We start from the raw sequence: 22,739 nt of genomic DNA on the forward strand, positions 1-22,739 counted from the left end.
TTGGGCATTCACATGATATTGACAATATATTATATTGTGGGTAATGATATATAAATTAGCTGTAAAAATGATGCACCATGATTTTTTGCAAGGATGTATAATTTATAATACCTCTCACCATATTCTCTGAAAGATATTTACCTGTAAAATTGTGTAGACATGCAAAGGCCCTGAGAGTGCTGCTGGCTGCCGCCATCTTGAATGTGATGCCTGCAGCCCCAGCAGACTCACAGTTGTCACTAAAGTTACATAAACGGTAATGTAGTGAGGTGAGTAGAAGAGATGCCGGGCCAGAAGACAGTAATTAGACACTCCCAGAAGAAATGAGAGCTATGACATGCAGGAAGGCAGGGAACTGTTCTAGGAGATTGACTCCTCCTGGTGAAGTCATATGTTCTAGCAAGTTCAAAGGCACATTGCACGTAAATTAAAAAATATGGAAATAAATATTTTTGAAAATTTTGAAAGAAAAGTTTTTCTTTGTTTCTGTTATAGAATTGTGCAAATAAGTAATTTGTCTTCTTCACTGATGTGCGCTAATGAGGCTACACTGATGGGCACTGATAGATTACATATTTGCATCAAACACTAATGTTCCCGAGGTTTTTACGGCCCATATTAGGGAAACTGCATTGTCTGATCACTCTTTGGTCTATGTGGTCTTCTCGCAATCACAAGGGAGGCCGGATTCCTTTAGTTGGCGATGAAATTAATTGCTTCTTAGTGACCCGATAATATGTACGGAAATAGATAATGTCTTGTGTGAAAACTTTCAACTAAATGACACAGCTGACGTTTCACCAATCACATTACGGCGGCTCACAAAGCTACCATGAGGGAGAAGCTTTTACAAATTTCAAAAACAGGAACTCCGCATAGACATAAAGAGATTGGACGCTGAATTACAGTCACTTAGCAAAATTCACAAATGCAAACCCAATAGGGACACCCTTGCCAAACTGGAATCTACTAGGCTGGCATTGAACCTGGCACTAACTACAAGGGCCGTGAAGGACTTGAGGTGGACTAATGCATGTTTCTACTGCCAACGGGATAGAATTGGCTCGATGTTGGCTGCTAAACGCCTAAGGCTCGGTCCCATACATTCCCAAAAATAAAATCCTGGGGGGAATATACCCAAAATCTAAAAAAATTATGGAGGAATTTAATGCCTTTTACTCTAGGCTATATCAGTCAGGGTCCTTGGTCTCCAGGGAAGCTGTTGATGCCTTTTTGCAGGACTTACCACTGCCCCGTCTGATGGTGGCTCACAGAAACAGCTGGGGAAGAGGTTATCAGAGTAATCAAGAAGGCCAGGAAAGACTTTGTCCCAGGCCCAGATAGCTTTTCTTCGCAGTATTATAAAAAATTTGCTCCCACCCTATCACCGTATTTGGCTTGTTTCTTTAATTCCCTATGGGAGGGGGAGACTCTGAATCCCTCCCTGAACATAATCTATATTACCGTAGTTCCCAAACCTGCTAAGGATCCCAAGATGTTAGTAACTATAGACCAGGGGCAGACTGACAACTCATGAGGCCCCTGGGCAATAGGGGATCCATGGGGCCCCTGTGTCCCTGCCAAAACTCAAAAAAGCTTATGAAAAAGGTACCAGGGGCATCTCATGGGGCCCCCTATTGACCCCTACTGCCCGAGTTTCCAAATGGTCAGTCTGCCCCTGCTATAGACCTATTTCACTGATCAATAATGATTTGAAACATTTGACTAAAATCTTAGCTAATCTCATATCCTCTTTTATTGGAACTTATATACATAAAGATCAGGTAGGTTTCATACCTGGAAGACAGGCACCAGACCAGATGTAGAGCAATTAATGTTGTGTCCCTACTGCACTCCCACTGGGATGGTGGTCCCCCCCAGGAAGGATTTATACTATCTATAGATTTGCAGAAGGCCTTTGACATGGTGTCTTGCCCCAACCTTTTTAGGGTCTTAGATGTCTGGGGGTTTGGTCCATGTTTTTAGGCATACTTCAGGCCCTTTATTCTTCTCTGCTAGCACAGGTTCGCTTGCAAGGACAGTACTCCCAGTCGATCCAGATCACTCGGGGTACTCTGCAAGTATGTTCTTTATCCCCCTTCATTTTTGCCATGGCAATTGAGACCCTTGCAGTAGCAATCCGGACTGACCCCGATATACGAGGGGTACGCTGTGGTCCACAAGAACACAAGGTGTTCTTGACCTCTGTTAACTTCTACTCCCAAGGTGGTCCACCTATTATAGGATTTAGGGAGAGTGTCAGGTTTGGAGGTTAATATGACTAAGTCGTTGGCTCTGAATGTCTCTGTTCCAGCAGGTTTGATTACTAAAGGATTCATTTCCCTTTGAGTGAATTGACTCCCACATTCCGTATTTGGGGGTTCAGCTTACAGCTACTGTGGAATCCCTTTATAAAATGTAATTATCCACCACTTTTTTTCAAACTTGAAGCAGATTTACAGAAGTGGTTGGCACATAATCTTTCCTGGCTGGGCAGGCTACATTCAGTTAAAATGACCTTGCGCCCACTGCTTCTATATTACTTTAGATCTCTCCCCATTCCTGTCCCACGATTGGTGTTGGAGAAATTTTAATCTTCAATACTTAGGTTTGTTTGGAGAAACAAGGGCTGTCACTTCGCTAAAAAGATCCTCTTCTCTTCTAAAACAAGGGGTAGGTTAGGACTCAGAATTTCATAGGTATTATCAGGCAGCACAACTGCCCCAACTCTCGGTGGTATATAGGAGAAGTAATAAACCGGATTAGGTCTATATGGAGAGGATGGCAGTTCCTGGTTTCACATTAGATTATTTACTTTATTGTCTCCCTAGGAACCATCTGCCTATCCTGGTGCCAACATTGCCTCAATCAGTTTCGTTATGGGACAAACTCAAGGATAATTCTGCATTGGTTTCCTCCTTCTGTCCGCTGGCCCACATTTTTAATAAACCTAACTTTTCACCAGGGAGGGATATTAAGGCACGTAAATAATAGCTTGACAAGGGGCTATATAGGAAGCTTTTTACCCACGCTATTGTATCAAGGTACTCTACGCTATTGTATCAAGATTCTACAAATGCCCCAAACGGAATGGTTCCGTTTCTTCCAGACCGCTCATTTTTTGTGTTCAATCAGGCCCAATAAGCCAGATCAATGTAGGGTCACTCTCTACGAAAAGTGTTGGACACAGGCCAAAGAGGGAGTATCTCTCTCACAGACTGCTGCTGCCTTTTCCTTCGAAGTTTTCTTATATGTCTGACTGGGAGAAAGATCTTGTGGAAGAGATCAAGACTGAAGTCTGGCATAAGCGTTTTTTGAGATCCTACTCTGGTATTATGAATGTACAGTCAGGTCCATAAATACTGGGACATCAACACAATTCTAAAATTTTTGGCTCTATACACCACCACAATGGATTTGAAATGAAATGAACAAGATGTGCTTTAACTGTAGACTGCCAGCTTTAATTTGAGGGTATTTACATCCAAATCAGGTGAACGGTGTAGGAATTACAACAGTTTGCATATGTGCCTCCCACTTGTTAAGGGACCAAAAGTAATGGGAAAATTGGCTTCTCAGCTGTTCCATGGCCAGGTGTGTGTTATTCCCTTATTATCCCAATTACAATGAGCAGATAAAAGGTCCAGAGTTCATTTCAAGTGTGCTATTTGCATTTGGAATCTGTTGCTGTCAACTCTCAAGATGAGATCCAAAGAGCTGTCATTATCAGTGAAGCAAGCCATCATTAGGCTTAAAAAACAAAACAAACCCATCAGAGATAGAAAAAACATTAGGCGTGGCCAAAACAACTGTCTGGAACATTCTTAAAAAGAAGGAATGCACCGGTGAGCCCAGTAACACCAAAAGACCCGGAAGACCACGGAAAACAACTGCGGTGGATGACCGAAGAATTCTTTCCCTGGTAAAGAAAACACCCTTCACAACAGTTGGCCAGATCAAGAACACTCTCCAGGAGGTAGGTGTATGTGTGTCAAAGTCAACAATCAAGAGAAGACTTCACCAGAGTGAATACAGAGGGTTCACCACAAGATGTAAACCATTGGTGAGCCTCAAAAACAGGAAGGCCAGATTAGAGTTTGCCAAACGACATCTAAAAAAGCCCGTCCAGCAAAGAGAGAGCCCGTCCAGCAAAGAGAGAGCCCGTCCAGCAAAGAGAGAGCCCGTCCAGCAAAGAGACAACCTGTCCAGCAAAGAGACAGTCCGACCAGCAGAGACAGCTCTTCCAGCAAAGAGCCTCTCCAGCAAAGAGACAGCCCCTCCAGCAAAGAGACAGCCCATCCAGCAAAGAGACAGCCTATCCAGCAGAGACTGGACCATCCAGCAAATAGACAGCTCTTCCAGCAAAGAGAGAGCCCCTCCAGCAAAGAGACAATCCCTCCAGCAAAGAGACAGCCCATCCAGCAAAGAGACAGTCCGACCAGCAGAGACAGCTCTTCCAGCAAAGAGAGAGCCTCTCCAGCAAAGAGACAACCCATCCAGCAAAGAGACAGCCCCTCCATCAAAGAGACAGCCCCTCCAGCAAAGAGGCAGCCCCTCCAGCAAAGAGGCAGCCCCTCCAGCAAAGAGGCAGCCCCATCCACTACCGCTACAGACCTGTCACAGTGTGCCGGTGGCCGCAGGTGAAGAAGGGAGGCCACCGTTCTCCCTTCAATGCAGCCCTGTGTCAGCGACACTTCCAGCTTGTCTTCAAGAGCTGTCACTGCCGCTCCTCCTGTCGGCCCTGCTTTGGGCATAGCCACACAGCGGGAGGTGAGCAGCAGCCACGGTCTGTATTAGCCCCGGCCAGACTGCGGTCGCGCTTACCTCCCATTGTGTGGCCCGGTCATCTTAAGCCCGGCAGCCCTGGCCCACCAGGCAGATGCTCGGTATGCCCTATGGCCAGTCCGGGCCTGCATGTGGGTGTATACACAGTGGTGAATGACAGCCCACTCCCTACCCCCTCCTCCATGCTGACTAACCAGCTAAACACAACAGGGGTGGGATATTACATGTAGAATAATGGTTGCTACACCTCCCTCTTATTAAGACTCAAGCAGGAGGGGTGTGACACAGCCTGTGGCTGGTGGAAATCCACCCACACCATGTTATTTCCACAAAATAATAAAGATTTGATTTCAAATATTTATTTGTATGACAATTTAAAACAGTTTATTGCTATTATTTATTTATTTTTACTCTGTATTGCAAAGGCTGATTTCTTTTTATTTTGAATATGTAAACAGTAGCAGAGCACTAGAGGCTACTCCTGATTATGTTTCCATACAGACAGGTTGGGAAAGAGCTGGGTCCTGTGACAGCTATATATCGATTAGAAAAAAGGTACTTTTTTTTCTAATTAAAGTAATTACAGTACCATCATCCACATACAGAAATAGAAGGGACAATGTAAATTAAAAACTTTTTTTTTATCTTCTTTATTCTCAGTTGTCATAATCCCTTCTATTTTTTTCTGACTCCAAATTCTCCTTTTTGACTTGCCTAAGTTAGCGTATACACTCTGAGTTTTATTTTTTCATTCAACCCGCTGGTTGAACAAATAAAAAAAGAAAAATCACAGATTCCTGCATCCACAGAAGAGTTATTCACCATGAGGTCATCACAGAGGACAAGGGGGCTCTCTTTACATCTGGAGGAAAAGACATTTAATCTCCAGATACGTTAAGTTTTCTTCACAGTAAGAGCTGTGAAAATGTGGAATAGACTCCCTCAAGAGTTTGTTCTGGTCAGCTCAGTGGATTGCTTTAAAAAAGGCCTGGATTATTTCTTGGATACACAAAATATAACTGGATACTAACATTTATAGGTAAAGTTGATCCAGGGAATATCTGATTGCCTCTCGGGGGATCAGGAAGGAAGTTTTTCCAATGCAGGAGCAAATTGGATCATGCTTTGCTGTTTTTTTCCCTTTCTCTGGATCAACTGTGGGTATAGGATTATATCTTTTTTTTAATAGTCTGGCTGAAAAAAAGACAAAAGTCCATCCAGTTCAACCAACTATGTAACTCTGTAACTATGTAACGTGGCCTCCACTCATTTTTGACCAATACAAATATACATTTATAAGAAATATTTGTAAAATAAATATACAAATTCAGGAATAAATACAAAGGAAACACACTTCACCCTGCACTATCCATGTAAAATAAATTTGAGACCAAAAGTGTTACAGCAGGATAAATTATTATTATTATTATACAGTATTTATATAGCGCCAAAGGGTTTTCGCAGCGCTGTACAATAGCAAGGGGGACAGAACGTGAGACAAAACAGTAACAAAACAATACACGAGGGGTTCGAGGGCCCTGCTCTTTCGAACTTACAATCTAGGAGGGAGGGGAAGTGGTACAGGAGGAGGTGGCTGTGGGGGATGGAGTGGTGGGAGAAGTGGAGGAGATCAGTTGTTAGGTGAGGGTGGGGTAGGCTTCCCTGAAGAGATGGGTTTTCAGGGTGCGCCTGAAGGTGAGGAGGGTAGGTGACAGTCTGATGGATTGTGGTAGGGAGTTCCAGTGGATGGGGGAAGTCCTGGAGAAGTCCTGCAGTCGGGCCTTGGAGGAGGAGACCAGGGAGCTAGAGAGTAGGAGGTCCTGTGAGGAGCAAAGGGCACTGGTAGGGTTTTCTCCCATCCAAATCCTCTCTTTCTGGGCTGTGGATCGCTTGCTCTGGCTCTGCATGTCCTGGTCTTCAATAAAATGGCCGCCGAATACGATCTGCGCATGCGCAGGTTAACCGCGATGACGCGGGAGGTTCACATTGCGCATGCGCGGGCGTCTTGGCCTCGCGCATGCGCAGGGGCGCTAAAATGACGTGAAAATGCGTCTTTTGATAATTAGAGGTCCTCTATATATAAGGGACCTTGGTTGAGAGGCACATTCCCTTTGATAATGTGCCATTGCCACGAAACGCGTTAGGATAAGGACACCTCTCATACCATTGATCATCCACTCGGTTCATGCATCTGACTGTCAGCCATCTTTTTGGATTCTGTGAATCAGCTTTTTTGGACATTACCATGTAAGTGTACTACTTACTTTTTACCTTTGAATAAAAATACTACACTATCAAGATTTCTCTCTTTTGGGTCTTATTGCTGAGCCCCTGAGATGATCTCCTGATATGAAAGCACACCAATCCTGGCGATAGAGGATATAAAGTGATTTCGTGCTACTGGAAAGAGGCGCACTCCCTCTGGTGGTAGGAGACGGCAAGAGTGGTGCACTGGGATTCCTGAGGGCTTTACGCTGAGGACCATTTGGCTGTGACCAGGAGTAGGTCTTTATACTCCAATGCGCATTTACTTGCGCTATCTGGTTAGTGCATTTTACAGTCATTCCCCTATCACGGAAGTCACGGATTTGCTTGGATACATCCCAAACTTATGACTTTAACATCCCTATCACTATAGGCACTTTGATTAGTTGGATAGATCTCCATTTCTCATCTGACCATCGTTTACATTAATTTATGAATGGGGGATCTGGTGCATGTTAAAATATGAATGTTTAACTCTGCTATATATATGTTAATTCCCTGTATTATATACTCAAGCGCTGCAATTTTTTGTATTTGACTGGTAGGGTAGTATTTGGGTATCAGGTCAGTTAGGTAGTTTGGGGCGGCGTTGTGAATGGCTTTGTAGGTCAGAGTTAGTAATTTGAATTTGATGCGCTGGGCAATCGGGAGCCAGTGAAGGGATTGGCAGAGGGGGGTGACAGAAGTGGAGTGGTTGGTGAGGTGGATGAGTCTAGCCGCTGAGTTCAGGATAGACTGGAGTGGGGATAGCGTTTGTTTGGGCAGGCCAGTGAGAAGGGAGTTGCAGTAGTCCAGGCGTGAGATGATGAGGGAGTGTACGAGTTGTTTAGTAGTGTCTGGGGTGAGGAACGTGCGTATCTTGGAGATGTTGCGGAGGTGGAGCCTGCATGACCTTGATAGTGATTGGACATGAGGTTGGAAGGAAAGGTTTGAGTCCAGGGTGACACCCAGGACTTTGGCGTGTGGGGTGGGATTGATGGTGGCGCTTGCTAGTAGTGATGGAGAGGATGGGGGGGGGGGGCGCGGGCTGGGGGGAAAACCAGGAGCTCGGTTTTGGACAGGTTTAACTTGAGGAAATGGAGCAACATCCAGTCTGATATGTCATTCAGGAGGCGGAGAGTGAGGGAATGAGGTGGGGGGTGGAGAGGTAAATTTGTGTGTCGTCGGCATAGAGATGATAGTTGAAGACGTGGGAGTGTATCAGTTTGCCAAGGAAGGAGGTGTAGATGGAGAAGAGGAGGGGTCTGAGGACAGAGCTTTGGGGGACTCCAACAGAGAGGGGGAGAGAGGGGGAGGTGGCAGTGTTATAGGTGATGCTGAAGGAGCGTTGGGATAGGTAGGAGGAGAACCAAGAGAAAGCAGCGTCCCTGATGCCGAGGGAGTGCAGTTTTGTAAGGAGGAGGGGGTGGTCGACTGTGTCGAAGGCCGGGGAGAGGTCAAGGAGCAGGAGGACTGAGTAATGGCCATTAGCTTTGGCGGTTAGCAGGTCGTTAGTGATTTTAAGTAGGGCGGTTTCGGTGGACTGTAGGGGATGGAAGCCTGACTGTAGTGGATCAAGGAGGTTGTTATCAGTGAGGTGGGCATTTAGGCGATTGTAGGCCAAGCGCTCAAGGAGCTTGGAAGTGAATGGTAGCAGGGAGATGGGTCTAAGGTTGTTTGGGTCAGTGGGGTCAAGGGAGGGTTTTTTGAGTATGGGGGTGATGTGTGCGTGCTTTAGGGGGGAGGGGAATGTGCCAGTGGAGAGGGAGAGATTGAAGATGTGGGTGAGGGAGCGAATTATGGAGGAGGGGGGTGAATTGAGGAGCTGTGAGGGGATAGGGTCCAGGGGGCAAGTCGTGAGGGGGAGGTGGAGTCGGTGGGTTGGATCCAGGTTTTGGTGACCGCTAGGAGGTTGAGGGAGTGGGAGACAAAGAGGTCGTGGATGGCAGTGAGCTTGTTGCAAACCGAGCAGGCGTTCAGAAGTGCAACCGAGAGAGGAGGGGTGCATGCGGGGAGGAGGGGGTTGGGTATGAGGTTGAGGGGGTTGCAGCTGCTGGCAGGAGCAGGAGGGTGCCTAGAGGGGGAGTGGGGAGGTGGGGGGCCAGGGTTCGGGGAGATGTCACCGGTGATTAGGAGAAGGGTGAGGAAGGTGGCATGGGAACGGGATGTGCAGGAGCGAGTGGATCTGTTAGTGGTGGCGTGTGGGTCGGCAGGAGAGTGGAGTATTAGGAGGAGGTGGTGAGAGCCGTAGTGGGGAGAAGGAAGAAGTGAAGGAGCAATGTAGAGCTGTTTTGGGGGATTAGAGGGGTAGGGGTAGGCAATTTTGGGAATGGAGGAGAGGAATATGAGGAGGAGGAGTGCAGGTGGCATGTTAGAGTGAGAGGAGTGCTAGTCAGATTAGGGAGGTGAGAGGTTTTATATCAGGGCGTGATGATGCGGAGAGTAAATGTTGACTAAGTCAAGTTACCTAATTTATACATAAGGGATAATTATCCTCAGTACTAGATATTATCAGAGGAAAGTAACATATAGAGGGTTATATCACTTTTAGCATTTTGTAATGCCCTAACACAAAGCATATAGTCCATTATATCCATGCTGTTAAGAGTCCATAGGAGGCCATTGCTTAGATATGCCAAAAGCAGGTAAATTAAAATATCCTAAGTATTACAACTGTTACCAACCATTTAAAATATAATCCTACTAAATCATAAAATCAAAAAGTGCTACAACACTAGATCTATATCAATATGCAAAAAAATACTGTAGTAGAATGGGACTTGTGAGGCACACCATTATTCTTAAAAAAAATGTTTTACATTTTTATTTCATCCATATGTATAAAAAAGAGGAAATGTTACAACAATTTATATATAATTGATTATGTATTTTGTTGAAACACTCATTACAATAAAAACATCTCATTCATGTAGTAAATCAGATCCAAGGAGTACAGTAAAGTGGCCCGACCTGTTTCCTGGACAAAGTCCACTTCTTCACCAATATTCTAAAACAATAACAATAGTCAAAATTAATACAACTTCACATAATTATAATCAACATCCCACTATATAGATGGTGAAAAGAAAAAAGGAACCCCAGGAGAGCATGCATTTGCTTACAATCTCATCCATGCTTAATAAGCAGCAGTATTTAGAAAGCATCTCCATATAATTTGATAAGTAAGTGGTCACAAATGTAGTTGTTTCCTTTGATGGAATATCTGTCTTTTTCTCTTTCTGAGAAGTAACTCTGATCCTGGATGTCCACTGACCTTTTGATATGAGTTTTTAAACATTTTTTGCTATATCCACATGATAGCCAGTTTCTTAGGGCATACGCCTCTTTTTCAAAATCCTGTGAGTCTGAGCAATTGGATTTAATCCAAAGATACTGCCCATAGGGAATACTCTGAACTAGTGCCTATCTGTCTATCTGCTCTCAAAATAGTGTTGCCTGCTGTTTCCTGCATAAAGAAGTAGAACGTCTGCCATCTACATCAATGGAAATCTTTAAATCTAAAAAAGTAACACTGAATGTGTAAATGGAAGGTTAAAGGTATTATCCTCCAACACCTGCACCCTGGAGAGGGGGTGTCCTGGTACTGTGGGTTTTCACTGTGAGCACAGCTTTGTTCTGCCCCTGCCCCTTTTGCATACTCCCCGGGGGTCAATTTCTTATCACCATCTATATAGTGGGATGTTGATTATGATTATTATATGAAGTTGTATTAATTTTGAATATTGTTATTATTTTAGAATATTGGTGTATATACTGGCTCCTGAAGAAGTGGACTTTGACGAGGAAGCGTGTGGGGTCACTTTATTGTATATTACTCCTTGGATTTAATGTACTACATGAATGAGATGTTTTTATTGTAATGAATTGTTGCAACATTTTATATATAATACATGATGAATTTAGTTGAAATATTTAATAATTTTAAGAATAATGGTGTGCCTCAAGTCCCATTATACTGTTTTGTGGGGGTTTTTTTTGCATACATTTAAAATATAATTGGGACAAACAGTGTTACAGCAGAACTAATGGTGAATAAGAGAAGTTAGCTAATTAACATCTGGCTGTCAATGTGGTGTGAGTTTTGACAGCCTTGTCATTTTATCAGTGCAGGGTGAATGTTGTTTTTATTTAATTTATTCTTGAATTTTGATATTTATTTGATGACTAATTTTAATAAATGTTCATTTGTATTGATCAGTAATGAGTGGACACCACGGGGTGCCCTTGAAAATAATCGCTTACATGTCTACAGTGCTTGTGCTGTAGCAATATGCTTGAGTTTCTGATCATCTTTTGTGTGCCTGCAGTCTCCCAACATGTTCTGTAGCATGTCGGCAAACAATACATGTATGTACAGTATATTATATATATTTTAGAAAAATATTACTGAATATAATATTGTAGTTCTTTTGTAATGTCAGCAGCCTTGTCTATGTAACAAGATGACCACTACTGTATAAACTATGCTTGCGATCACTCATTCTTGCTTTCCATTTTGAAACTGTTTTCTTGTCTACTTTTTTCTTTTGATAGAATAAGTTGATATTTGTTTTGTTGTATTTTCTCTCTTACAGGACAACCTTATACGGAAAAGTCCAATGGTGTGGGTTTGATCATGTATGTGTAAACAATGGATAATGTCAGAACCAGTAGAGAACTGTGACGTTTTAGCCCTGAAATAATACGGGGTTCAATTTATGGAAGTTTTCAAGAAGAATGGACAAGATATAGAACTGTGGGACAAGGAGCACTTACTAGTCTGTCGAAAGACTGAAAAGAATTTGCACAGACAGTACTGTGTATACAGTTTTTTTTTTTTTTATAGCTTAGTTTTGTGAAGATTATACAGATCATGTTTAAGAGATCCTCCCTGTGCAAGTTTATCGGAGTATACATTTTTACTATGTCAAAAAATAAATGACTATCCCTTACAGCCTTTGTCTACACGAGGAAGATTTTGAGCATGTGTCATAGTTTTATCCATAATTGTTTCTAAAGGGAATATGATCAGCTCAAAGGACACCGGAGCTGAAAGACATATGGAGAGTACCATTGCTGTCTTCTGCTAGTTCAATGACTATCTCTGGCAGGGCCGTAGATAAGGGGGTACCACCGGTCCTCCTGTACAGGGCCCAGGCCAGCAGGGGGGCCCAGGCTGATGGGTGAATCAGATGTGGGCAGGGGGGATCTGCATGTTGGGGTGGGGTTGCAGTTACTGGAACTGATCCGCTGTGTCTTGCTCTCTGAAGCAGCTGAAAGTTTGCTTCTTTTCTTATCCCTCCCTTTGGTGTCAGCTGCTGCAGAGAGAGCTATACAGGGGTTCGGTTCCAGTAATTGCCCCCACCCCTACTGCAACCATCTACCTCCCTGTGCACCATACCTTTCCCCATGTGTACCCAGGCCCTCCTGTGTGCCCCCATCCCCGCAGTGTGGGCGGCTTCCCTCCTCTATTTCCCACTGGCAGCTGCAAGCACACAATAACAACCTTCAGGATGGAGAGTTGGGGAAAGGGTCTAGCAAATATGTCACATTTACCAGCCCCTTTTCTGAATGAACACAATGAGTGACCGATACCGATCACTCACTGTGTGCATTCAAAACTGAAGCATAGTAAACTGTTTTTTGGGGGGCCCTGTCAGGTTGGCTGTATGGGACCCTGTGCAGCCCTGGTCTCTGGCTTTATTGCATTCAGTCTGCTGTAAACATGAAGCATATCAAGTCAAACTTCTGGTTTGCAAATTTCTTTCAGCTCAGTCTGGAGCCTCAGCCTCTGATTGACAGCCCAACATCAGATGTAAAAAGAGACAACTTATGTATTTCTGTCAGCACAGCAGAGGTTTCCTTTAATTAACTGTATCTTATTGCTATGAGCTGACACTTTCCCACAGTTTGTTAACAAGATCTATTGCACATGACCAGGTATCAACAGCTTCATGCCATCAATAGTGATATGTCACCTCTGATTACATTGCTCTGGCTCTTGTAGCACAGCTGTGGATCCTATATCATGGCTGCATTGTTGTCACATGGTATTAATTATGGCTCCTACATAGTACTGTAGTTTTGTTCTACTGCTTCTAAAATAGCCAACATTTTGACTTCTCTAATACATATGTGATACTATTAGAGTATTAGTTTATTTGTAAAATATCATTCTATTAATGTATTTGTTCCATATCAATGTGGTCTAGCAGGAATACATCCCTGAATGTCTACTGTGTGCATTCACTTTCAAGACAAGATCCTCGGCATGTAATGAATACAAGAAGATGGTTATTTCTTGTAGGCGGTGCCTAAGTGGTATACTGAACATATGGAAGGACCATGAGACAGGGTGGCTTGGTACAGTTTTTATGATAAAAAGATTAACAAAACGCAATAGTCAACCAGCAGGGCACAGCAGTCAAATACAATCTTGGCCCTACATAAACTGTGAGTTGCATTGTTTCTTTGTCTGCACATTACTAGTAGGCAGGTAGACTTTACTTCCCAGTGATAACAATTCCACTTAGAGATTTACTTTGCCAGTGGAGTGCTCCATTGGAGGGACGGTGGTACAGTTAACTGACGCTAGATATCACCAAACCTCTGCAGTATATGACAGCCTAAGGCAATCTGTCTGGGAATGGAGCAGCGTGGACACCCTTGAATGGAAACCCACACATCCCTATTGGTCCAGAACCTTTCCCTAGTACTGCACATGCACTTTCTTTATCCAGAGGATCTCTTTCCCTACATAATGCCTTACTGCAGGCCTCCATATATTTATAGGGTTTTATATCAAGATGGCCACCCAAATCTTGTGGGTCTTCAGCATACAACTGGATCCCCATCCTCCCCAAGATGGCCGTCTGGAGCCCAAGATAGGAGACATTTCCTCCCCATTGGACTCCTATCAAATTAAAGAGATGCACAATGCCACCTTGAAGTTGGAAAGTATACCGCAGCCTGCACCTGCTTACATGCTGATAGGGTATGATTGGGGAAACACAATACCTAAATAACAGCAGTATTTCCTGATGACATTGCACCAGTTTCAACTGATCACAGGCACATACACCGTATATCAGGGAGAATCTAAATATCTAAATTAAGGATTCTCTTCTTGGTTTAGCTAAGGATATCTTGCTCTGTAAAAGCAGCTACAGTTACCTGCATCTGCCCTAACCAATGACTTTATAAGAGCGGTCTCAGACTACTTCTTTAATAAGTATTTGTTGAATAATTGTAAGTGGGACTTTAATGGTGCCTTAAAAAGAGTGAATCCTTTACAGTTAAAATACAACATTTTTTATTACAATCCATGTTAAAAAATATTTATAAAAAAACACATAGTTCAATCTAGCATGCAATATAGGTGATACCTTACATATACTGTCAAACTGGCCTGGACATTTACTTCTACATGTTTTGTTGAATTCTGCTTTGTCAGGAAGTATACAGAGCACTGGAAAAAGTTATAAATATTACAAAAAACAAAAGATTAAAATCAGAATATAGAGAAATGTTTCATGTTTTTCCCTATAATATGATTTTCATCCTTTTTTTTTGTAATATGTATACCTTCTTCCGATGCAATTAGGTCTCTGCTTCTGTATAATTCCTGATGAAGCCAAAGTCGGGGAAACATGTAGAAGTAAATGTCCAATGCAATTTGACTTGAAAATACTGTGTATGTAATGTGTCATCTATATTGCATACTTGATTGAACTATGTGGTTTTATATCAATATTGCTTAAAATGGATTGTAATATAAAATATTGTATTTTTTTTTTTTTTACCAAAAAAAAAACGTTTATTGAGAAAGTGCATAATAATACAAAAGAAATGCGAATGATAGTCATATACAACATTAGGCAGTGCATACCGGGAAATAGTAGGAATATTCTTACAAAGAACCACATATGAAACATGGTTGTGCCAGTCCACGACGGGGAAGTCTGAAATACTCAGGCAGTATAGTAGTGTGCATGGGAATGTTATCGCGTTGGACCTCCTTAGTATGTAATTCTCATTGGAGCGTCGCAGAAGGAGGCAGTGTAGATGCAGCACAACCGTTAAGGACGAAGCTAGTTGTTTTACTAGAGTGAAGGTGCCTGTAAGTAAGCTTAGATCGTCGTGAGGGTCGCTGATGTAAATAGGATAAGTATGACAATGGCATGCCTAAAGTTCTCTAAAGAGGAACCCAGTGGTTGACTGGGCGTGTAACAGGAAGATAAGACGAAAGAAAAGGAGAACAAGAAAAGAGAGAGATAGAAGAGAAAAAAAAAAAAAAAAAAGGGGGGGGGAGGGAGAAGGGGGGGGGGGGGGGCGAACTGGGTTCGTATTGTCGTCAACACCAAGGGTCTTCTATGGGTGGATTCGAGCATAAGTCTATTAACCGGAGCAGGTAGGTGGGGATAAAGCCCTGAAGGTGAGGAAGTCGCCTACCGAATGAGCTAAAGTGTGAAGTAACATACAATGGAGGTTAGTATTCAATCAGGCGTGTTGGTTGGATGGTCCATAAAGGACCAGTACGTAGGAGTGGTTTTAAAGTGAGTCCAGCAGGCCCAAGTATGGGAGAATTTAGTGGGGGAATCGAGTGCAGTCGCAATCAGTTCTTCCATTTCCGCAATTTTACCCACACGGAGCAGCCAATCGCGTATGGAGGGAGGGCGGGTGGAGCCCCAAAGAGTGGGAAGACAGAGTCTGGCTGCGTTGACCATATGCATGGCTAAAGATTTGAGATATTGTCCCCTGGGCAGGGAGGAGTGATGGAGAAGAAACTGCTCAGGAGAGAAAGCTAGGGACAAGGTGGTCACAGACACTACAAGCCTGTGGACCTCCTGCCAAAATGGTTGGATACTGGAACAAGACCACCAAATGTGGAGAAAGGACCCATCCGAAGTTCCACATCTCCAACAGCTGTTGGGGACGGAAGGGTTGAAGCGAGAGATTCTCGACGGGGTTCGGTACCATCTTGAAGCCAGTTTATAACCGTTTTCCTGAGTCGAAACATTGAGGGAGCATTTATGAGTATGCATGAATATTAGGTCCCAATCGGCGTCCGCCAAGCTGTTTCCCAGGTCTCTGTTCCAAGCACGGCAGGCGGGTAAAGAATCATAAGCCCTACTCTCAACAAGGAGAGGGTAAATCTCCGAGATCAAATGTTTGCGCGGTTCAGCTCTAGAGCATAGGGATTCAAAAGGAGTGAGGGGACGAGTCCAGTTATGGAACAGTTTGTGTGAGAGCAAGAAGTGTCTTATCTGCAGATAGGCCCAGAAAGGAAAATCCCGGCTATCTAGGCTATCAAGCAGTTCGCGGAATGATTTTACTTTGCCATCGCGGATAAAGTGTTTAACCAAAATCTGGTCATGAGGCCAATGCTCAGATAGGAATGACTTGTGCATGCCTGGGGGGAAGTCAGGATTGAGACGAATGGAGGTTAAGGAGTTCGGTGACTCAGAGATAGATGCCGTTTTACAGTTCAGGCGGAGAATATTTAAACTGGGCCCCACTAAAGGGTGGGTGAGGAGCTCTTGAGGTGTATGCTTTGGCAGGAACCATGGAATCGATGCCAGGGGTGAGGGTGAGAAGGCATTTTCTAGGCGGATCCAATCCTTAGAGGTAGAATGAACATGCCAGTCCACTATGCGTGTAAGGTGGCATGCCCAGTAGTACCGGTGAAGATCAGGGAGCCCAATCCCACCTCTAAGTTTAGGGAGAGTCAGTTGGGAAAAAGCAATACGCGGACGCTTATGGTTCCATAGGAATTGTGAGCAGATTGTTTTACAAGATGTAAAAAAAGCAACAGGTACGTGGATTGGCAGCGTTTGAAAAAGATAGAGGAGGCATGGGAGTATGTTCATTTTGATTATTGCTGCCCTTCCAAACCAAGAGAAACAAGGACGATGCCATTTATGGAGGTCCTCTTGGAGAGAACGGAGAGCGGGAAGGAAGTTTTTTGCATAGAGGTCATCGAGGTTGCGGGTAAGTTGTACACCGAGATATGAAAGGGAATCCTTTTCCCAACGAAACGGGAAACGAGATTCACAGAAAGAGACGAATTCTGGGGGCAGGGATATGTTAAGGGCGAAAGATTTGGAGAAGTTGATTTTAAAGTTAGACAAGAATCGAAAGAGGGCAAAATCTTTTAGCAAATTAGGCAAAGTGGTGTGCGGATCAGCAAGGAAGAGAAGGATGTCGTCCGCGTAAGCAGCGAGCTTGTATTCCCTGTCCAATACCCTGACCCCTTTGATGTCGGAGTTCGAGCGGATTTTGCGTAATAGGGGCTCAAGGGATAGGACAAACAAGAGTGGGGAAAGGGGGCAACCCTGACGTGTTCCGTTTCCTAAGGAAAAAGAGTTTGACAGATGTCCATTGACCCTGACTCGAGCGGTGGGGCCTGTGTACAGGGTCATGATGAAGTTGAGCATCTTCTCCCCCAAACCCAGGGACACCAGAGACGCTTGCAAATAGTCCCATGCAATTCTATCAAAGGCCTTCTCTGCATCCAGGGAAAGGAAAAAACCAGAAGTGTTAGATTTGCACATCCAATGGTGAAGGTTAAGGGCCTTAATGGTATTGTCCCTTGCTTCCCTTCCCGGTATGAATCCAACCTGATCCAAATTGATCAAGGAGGGGAGCAGGGGGAGAAGTCTATTAGCCAGGATCTTCGCAAATAACTTAACGTCCACGTTCAGCAGGGAGATGGGTCTGTAGTTGGATACCTGCGTGTTATCTTTATCACCCTTGGGGATAACCGTTATGTGGGCCTCCAAAAGACGATGTTGAGGTAGGGGGGATTTGGAGAAAGTATTAAACACCAAAAGAAAGGGGGTGCCTAAGATATCCAAGAAGGATTTATAATAGGCTGCGGAGAAGCCGTCGGGACCCGGACTCTTACCAGGTTTTGTCTGCTTCAAAGCACACTGCAGCTCATTCAGGGTCAGATCCGCTTCCAGAGAGTTGGCCAGGTCTTCCGAGAGAGCCGACGGACCGTGGATCTGGAGAAATTCAGAAATCAAAGAGGCCCTGGATTCGTCAATGTGCGGAGGTGGGCGTTCAGGAGGAAGGTTGTATAAGGATCTATAAAAGTGTTCAAAATGGGCAGCAATATCAGGATTAGATGTGGCCATGGTGCCATCGGGACCTCTAATTTTATGGACCGTCATACTGGATCGTTTCTCGCGGAGAGCTCTGGCAAGGAACTTTCCGCTCTTGTTAGCAAATTCATAGTATAGTTTTTGAGAGAGAATGAACCGTTTCTTAACCACCTTCCCCAATTCTGTAAGAAGCTGTGAACGTGTACACGTAAGTTCGGATAGGGTCGACGCAGCCAGAGAACGCTTATGTGCCCTCTCTAATGAATGGATCTTATCTGTGAGGCGTCTCAAACGCTCTTGTCTATCTCTTTTACGCTTCGACGCAGCTGCTATGAGGACGCCCCGAATGACACACTTATGAGCCTCCCACTGCGTGAGTGGGGGAGGTATCAGGGGAGCAATTGAAGGAAAAGTATTCAACCAGATTGGTGCGGATCTCTTGTTCGATTGCAGAGTCTGCAAGAAGGGAGGCGTCTAGGCGCCAATATTTCGAGCGTGTGTAGGTATCTGGGAACCGTAAAGTCATGGTAATGGGATGGTGGTCGGAAAGAACCATTGTTTCAATAGAAGCGGCATGGAGTAGCGGGAGATCTGATTGCGACAGAAAAAGATAGTCTATCCTGGAGTACTTATTATGTGGTGCGGAATAAAATGTGTAGTCTTTCACCGTGGGGTAGAGAGTTCTCCAGGAGTCGTGCAGTTGTAAGTGTTGTAATTGTATGTTTATTTGTTTGAGGGCCTTAAACGGTAAAAAGGAACTTCCGGAGGAGGAGTCTAGCAGAGGATTTAGTGGGACATTCAAATCGCCCCCTAAGATCAGAACACCCGAATGGAAAGCAGCTAGGGTGTCAGTTATTGAGCGCGTGAAAGAGACCTGCTTGGTATTAGGGGCGTACACATTAGCAAATGTGACGGGTCTATTGGCGAATGAACCCTTTATGAATAAGTACCTGCCTTCAGGGTCAGCAAGGGATTCTGACATAGTAAAAGGAAGATGTCTAGCGAGTAAAATAGCTACCCCTTTCGACTTGGCCAGAGGGTTAGTGGCATGGTGGACTATGGGAAAGTGGAAATTAAAAAGCTTGGGAATAGAGTCCTGACGAAAGTGCGTCTCTTGAAGGAAGACTACATCTGCCTTTTGTTTATGCAGATATGAGAGCAACATGGAGCGCTTTTCGGGTGTGTTCAGACCCTTGGTGTTGAGTGAGAGGATTTTCAGGGACCTTGGTCTCAAGACTGAGGTGGGGGATGGCATGTTTACCAATCAGTATTGCGAGTGACCAAAGATGCAGATGCAGCGCCCGGGGGGGGGGGGGGGGGGGGGGGGAGGGGAGGGAGACAAGAAAAAAAAAAAAAAAAAAAAAGGGGGAGGACCGAGAAGATAGTAAGAGTAAACGGCTAGAGGAAGAGACCTGCTATTCCACGTGAGAGAGGAAAAGAAACCAGAAAAGAAAAGGACAGAAAGAGAAAAGAAGAGGGGAGGAGCACGTAGAAGAGAAGGAGACGAACAGTATGAGGCAAGTAAAGAGAAAAGGGAGAGTCGAGATAGTGAAGATGGCCGTAAAAATATTCAGTAAGAGCTCGCAGAGCCTACTGTGTTGGGAACGAGGTAGACGACGAAACGAGAATAGAACCACCGCCGGCCTGAAACCACCGTGAGATGTGTAAAAATTTGTTTATAAGAGCGGAATTTGAAGAGGGAGGAGTCTACAGAGACCCATATTGTAGAATAAGCTCGGGGTACGATATGTAGTGCAGGGCCCCAGCCCTCGCTGTAGAGTAGCAGGGCACATAAGAGGGAAAGCAGGGGGTACAGTATGAGTGGGTTAAAGCCAAACTGAGGCTACCTTAATCAGAAATGCACCTAGAGCGTCAGGGTTTAGAGGCCACAGCTACTTGTGAGCCACCAGGTAATTTTGAGACATTTGGCAGGCAAGTAAGGGGGAGAAGGCAATATGCGGAAATGTAGGAGGCCGTATGAGTAGTATAAGCATCCCCTCACATGAAACATAGTATCAACAGGACAACATGTGCAATAACAGTTAAATCAATGCAAAAAACAGAAAAAACAGCGTTGAGTCCCAAGCATCCTGCAAAAATATCTGGGTTACCCCAGGATCATCACCAATCAGTATATCACATAGAGTAGAAAGGCTAAGTGTCAAAAAACACAAGAGAAAAAAAAAAAAAAACCCCACCTGTGGCATCCCCCTATAAGTCCCAGCTTCCTCCCCGCACCCAACCCCCCCTCCCAGGCCCCCAGCACCCCCCCAAATGCATCATATACTGTACTAAATCCGTCAGGGTCTCCTTCGAGGACACCGATTAAGCAGAGCGTGTCGGGACGGGCAGCAGAGAAGCAGAGGTCATCTGGATACTTCCACGGAGAAACAGGTCTTCTTCCAATAAAGTGGGAGGAGGCTCCGGGGGAACAAAAAGGACAGGGACAATGGAAGACAGACGACTCAGAGGCCCACATCAGATTGGAGTGCGTGGGGGTCTAGCTCATAGGGCAAGTCGGTTCGAGGTCCGTTGGGTAAACCGGGATGCTGAATGTCGACAGAGAAGAGAAAGCTGAAGATTAGGTCATCTGTCCAGGAGGAGGAGCCATTCGTATGATGTATAGATCTCCTCTGACCACGGCGTAGAGACGATCAATAGGGGGCTCACAGAAATCCACCATCCGTTAGTTGCGGAGCAGACCTCAGGGGCATTGATTCCCTTTTGGGAGGTCAGATAGTGAAATGAAAATAATGAAGGTCCACTGATCATTGCGTGGGAGAGCGAGGAATCGCCGGGACTCATGTGGAAAAATGGTATAGAAACAGGAGAACAGTAAAACTGCAGGCACCTGATAAAAAAAATGCGCATGAGTTGCAGAAGTAGATGAGGATGAGGTAGGATTAGGTCTCGTGCCGAGATTTTCTATGCGCAGGCGATGCCGTAGGGCTAGGAGCAGCCGCAGTACCCCCTGTGGGGTGTCTTGGAGGAGTCGACGGGACTGTCCGACGTCTACGATGGGAATGGCCTTGCCAATCCATTGAGTCTTCCGCAGATCCCGTGTCCAGGGCCGGCTGCAGTCCCAAGAGACCGTACCAATCTGGCAGGTCTATCGATGGGATGTTCAAAGAGGAACAGAAAGACGGTAGATCTTCAGGGTTTCTCAAATTAAAGGTGTGAGCACCAGCCTGTACTGAGAGGCAAAAGGGAAATCTCCACCTATAGGACAGATTTCGGGAGCGAAGCGTGTCTAGTAATGGACGCAGAGCTCGCCTTTGGCGTAAGGTCATGCTGGATAAGTCCTGGTACAGTTGTATTTCCGCCCCTTTGTAAATTATATGTCTTCTGTCCCTTGCACATCTGAGGATATCATCCTTGATTGGGAAGCTGACAATGCAGCATACAACATCCCTGGGTGGGGCCGCGTCACCCCCCCTAGGCCGGAGGGCCCTATGTACGCGCTCGATGTCAATTGGAGTTGCTGGCGGGCGGCCTAGGAGGTCATTAAAGATGGTAGTTACGGCCTTCGGAATGTCAGTGGCTTCCACGGATTCCGGCATGCCACGGATTCTGTGTCTACGGCCACGGTTGTCTAAATCCTCAATATGCTTGTAAAAATCCCGGATAGTCGAGGTGTGCGACTCTGACTGTCGCTGTAAATATACTATGGCGGTCTTAGTTTGCCTAGCGCCCAGCTCTACTTGTTCCATTCTGGACCCCATAGCGCGGATATCCTCGCGCAGGTCGTTAAGGGCAGTGGTCAGTGTAGTGGTTAGTGTGACCTTAATGTCTGCAGCCACAACCTGTAAGTCCCTTAATGAGAGGGACTGTGTGGCAGAGGAGACATCATGTTGTGGCACTGTATCCTGGCCAGCGTGTGTCTCAGAGCAGGGAGAGCAGCCTGTGTCCTCGGCTGCAGAGGGAGGGGGAGAGGGGGGCGGAGAGAGAGAGGGAGAAGGCTGCGGCCCTGTTCTCTGCTGATGGGAGCTGAATAGCTCCCTTATGTTCCTCCCAGTGGAGCTAGGGCCCCTTGGGGACCGGGACCGTGCGCCGGAGGGCATCCTGTCGGGTTTCCCCATAACGAAGGGGCACTGTCTCACCCGACTCCTCTGTGCGGTGTGGTGGATCGGTCCGGCCGGCGGGAGCTCCGGATTTAAGCAGCCATTCTCGTCGGCGGCTAGCCACGCCCCCATATTGTATTTTAAATACTAAGGATTGGCTCTTTTTAGGGCACCATTAAAGTCCTGCTTCCATTTTTCAACAAATGTTTTCTATGTATGGAATGTGGTGCCATGTGACCTTCCCTCTGTAGCACAGCCTTGGGTGATGCTTGGCTAGATATATAGGTTCAGCTCCCAACTGAATCTGGTGACACCTCCAATTATACCCAGAACACTTCGACACTCTGAGAATATTTTTTATGGGTTTTATTGAAGAAGACAAACTCTGAAAAAGAACTAGCTGATTAACACAGGTAATGTACATAAACACAGATACCACTTTGCATAACACAGTTAGTAAGAAGTCACAATTCACTCCCCAAAGACTCCAAAAACTGACTAGTATCACACTGACTAGGGTTACATATGAGAGTGACATTGACAC

The 22,739-nt window shown here is 45.1% G+C and overlaps 1 protein-coding gene across 1 annotated transcript in view; it reads left to right on the forward strand.

Moving 5' to 3' along the window:
• Window positions 1–11,983, forward strand: part of LOC149472082 (solute carrier family 26 member 10-like) — a 127,253-nt gene extending 115,270 nt beyond the window's left edge. The window contains exon 18 of the mRNA XM_089692620.1: window positions 11,625–11,983. Coding sequence (XP_089548746.1) covers window positions 11,625–11,663 — 39 coding nt within the window. The 3' untranslated portion in view covers window positions 11,664–11,983. The remainder of the gene's footprint in view (window positions 1–11,624) is intronic.
• The last annotated feature ends 10,756 nt before the right edge of the window (window positions 11,984–22,739 follow it).

This window comes from Staurois parvus, unplaced genomic scaffold (genome assembly GCF_062004578.1).
Source record: "Staurois parvus isolate SC_StPar_1 unplaced genomic scaffold, SC_StPar_1.0 ptg000023l, whole genome shotgun sequence".
Classification (NCBI taxonomy): Eukaryota; Metazoa; Chordata; class Amphibia; order Anura; family Ranidae; genus Staurois; species Staurois parvus.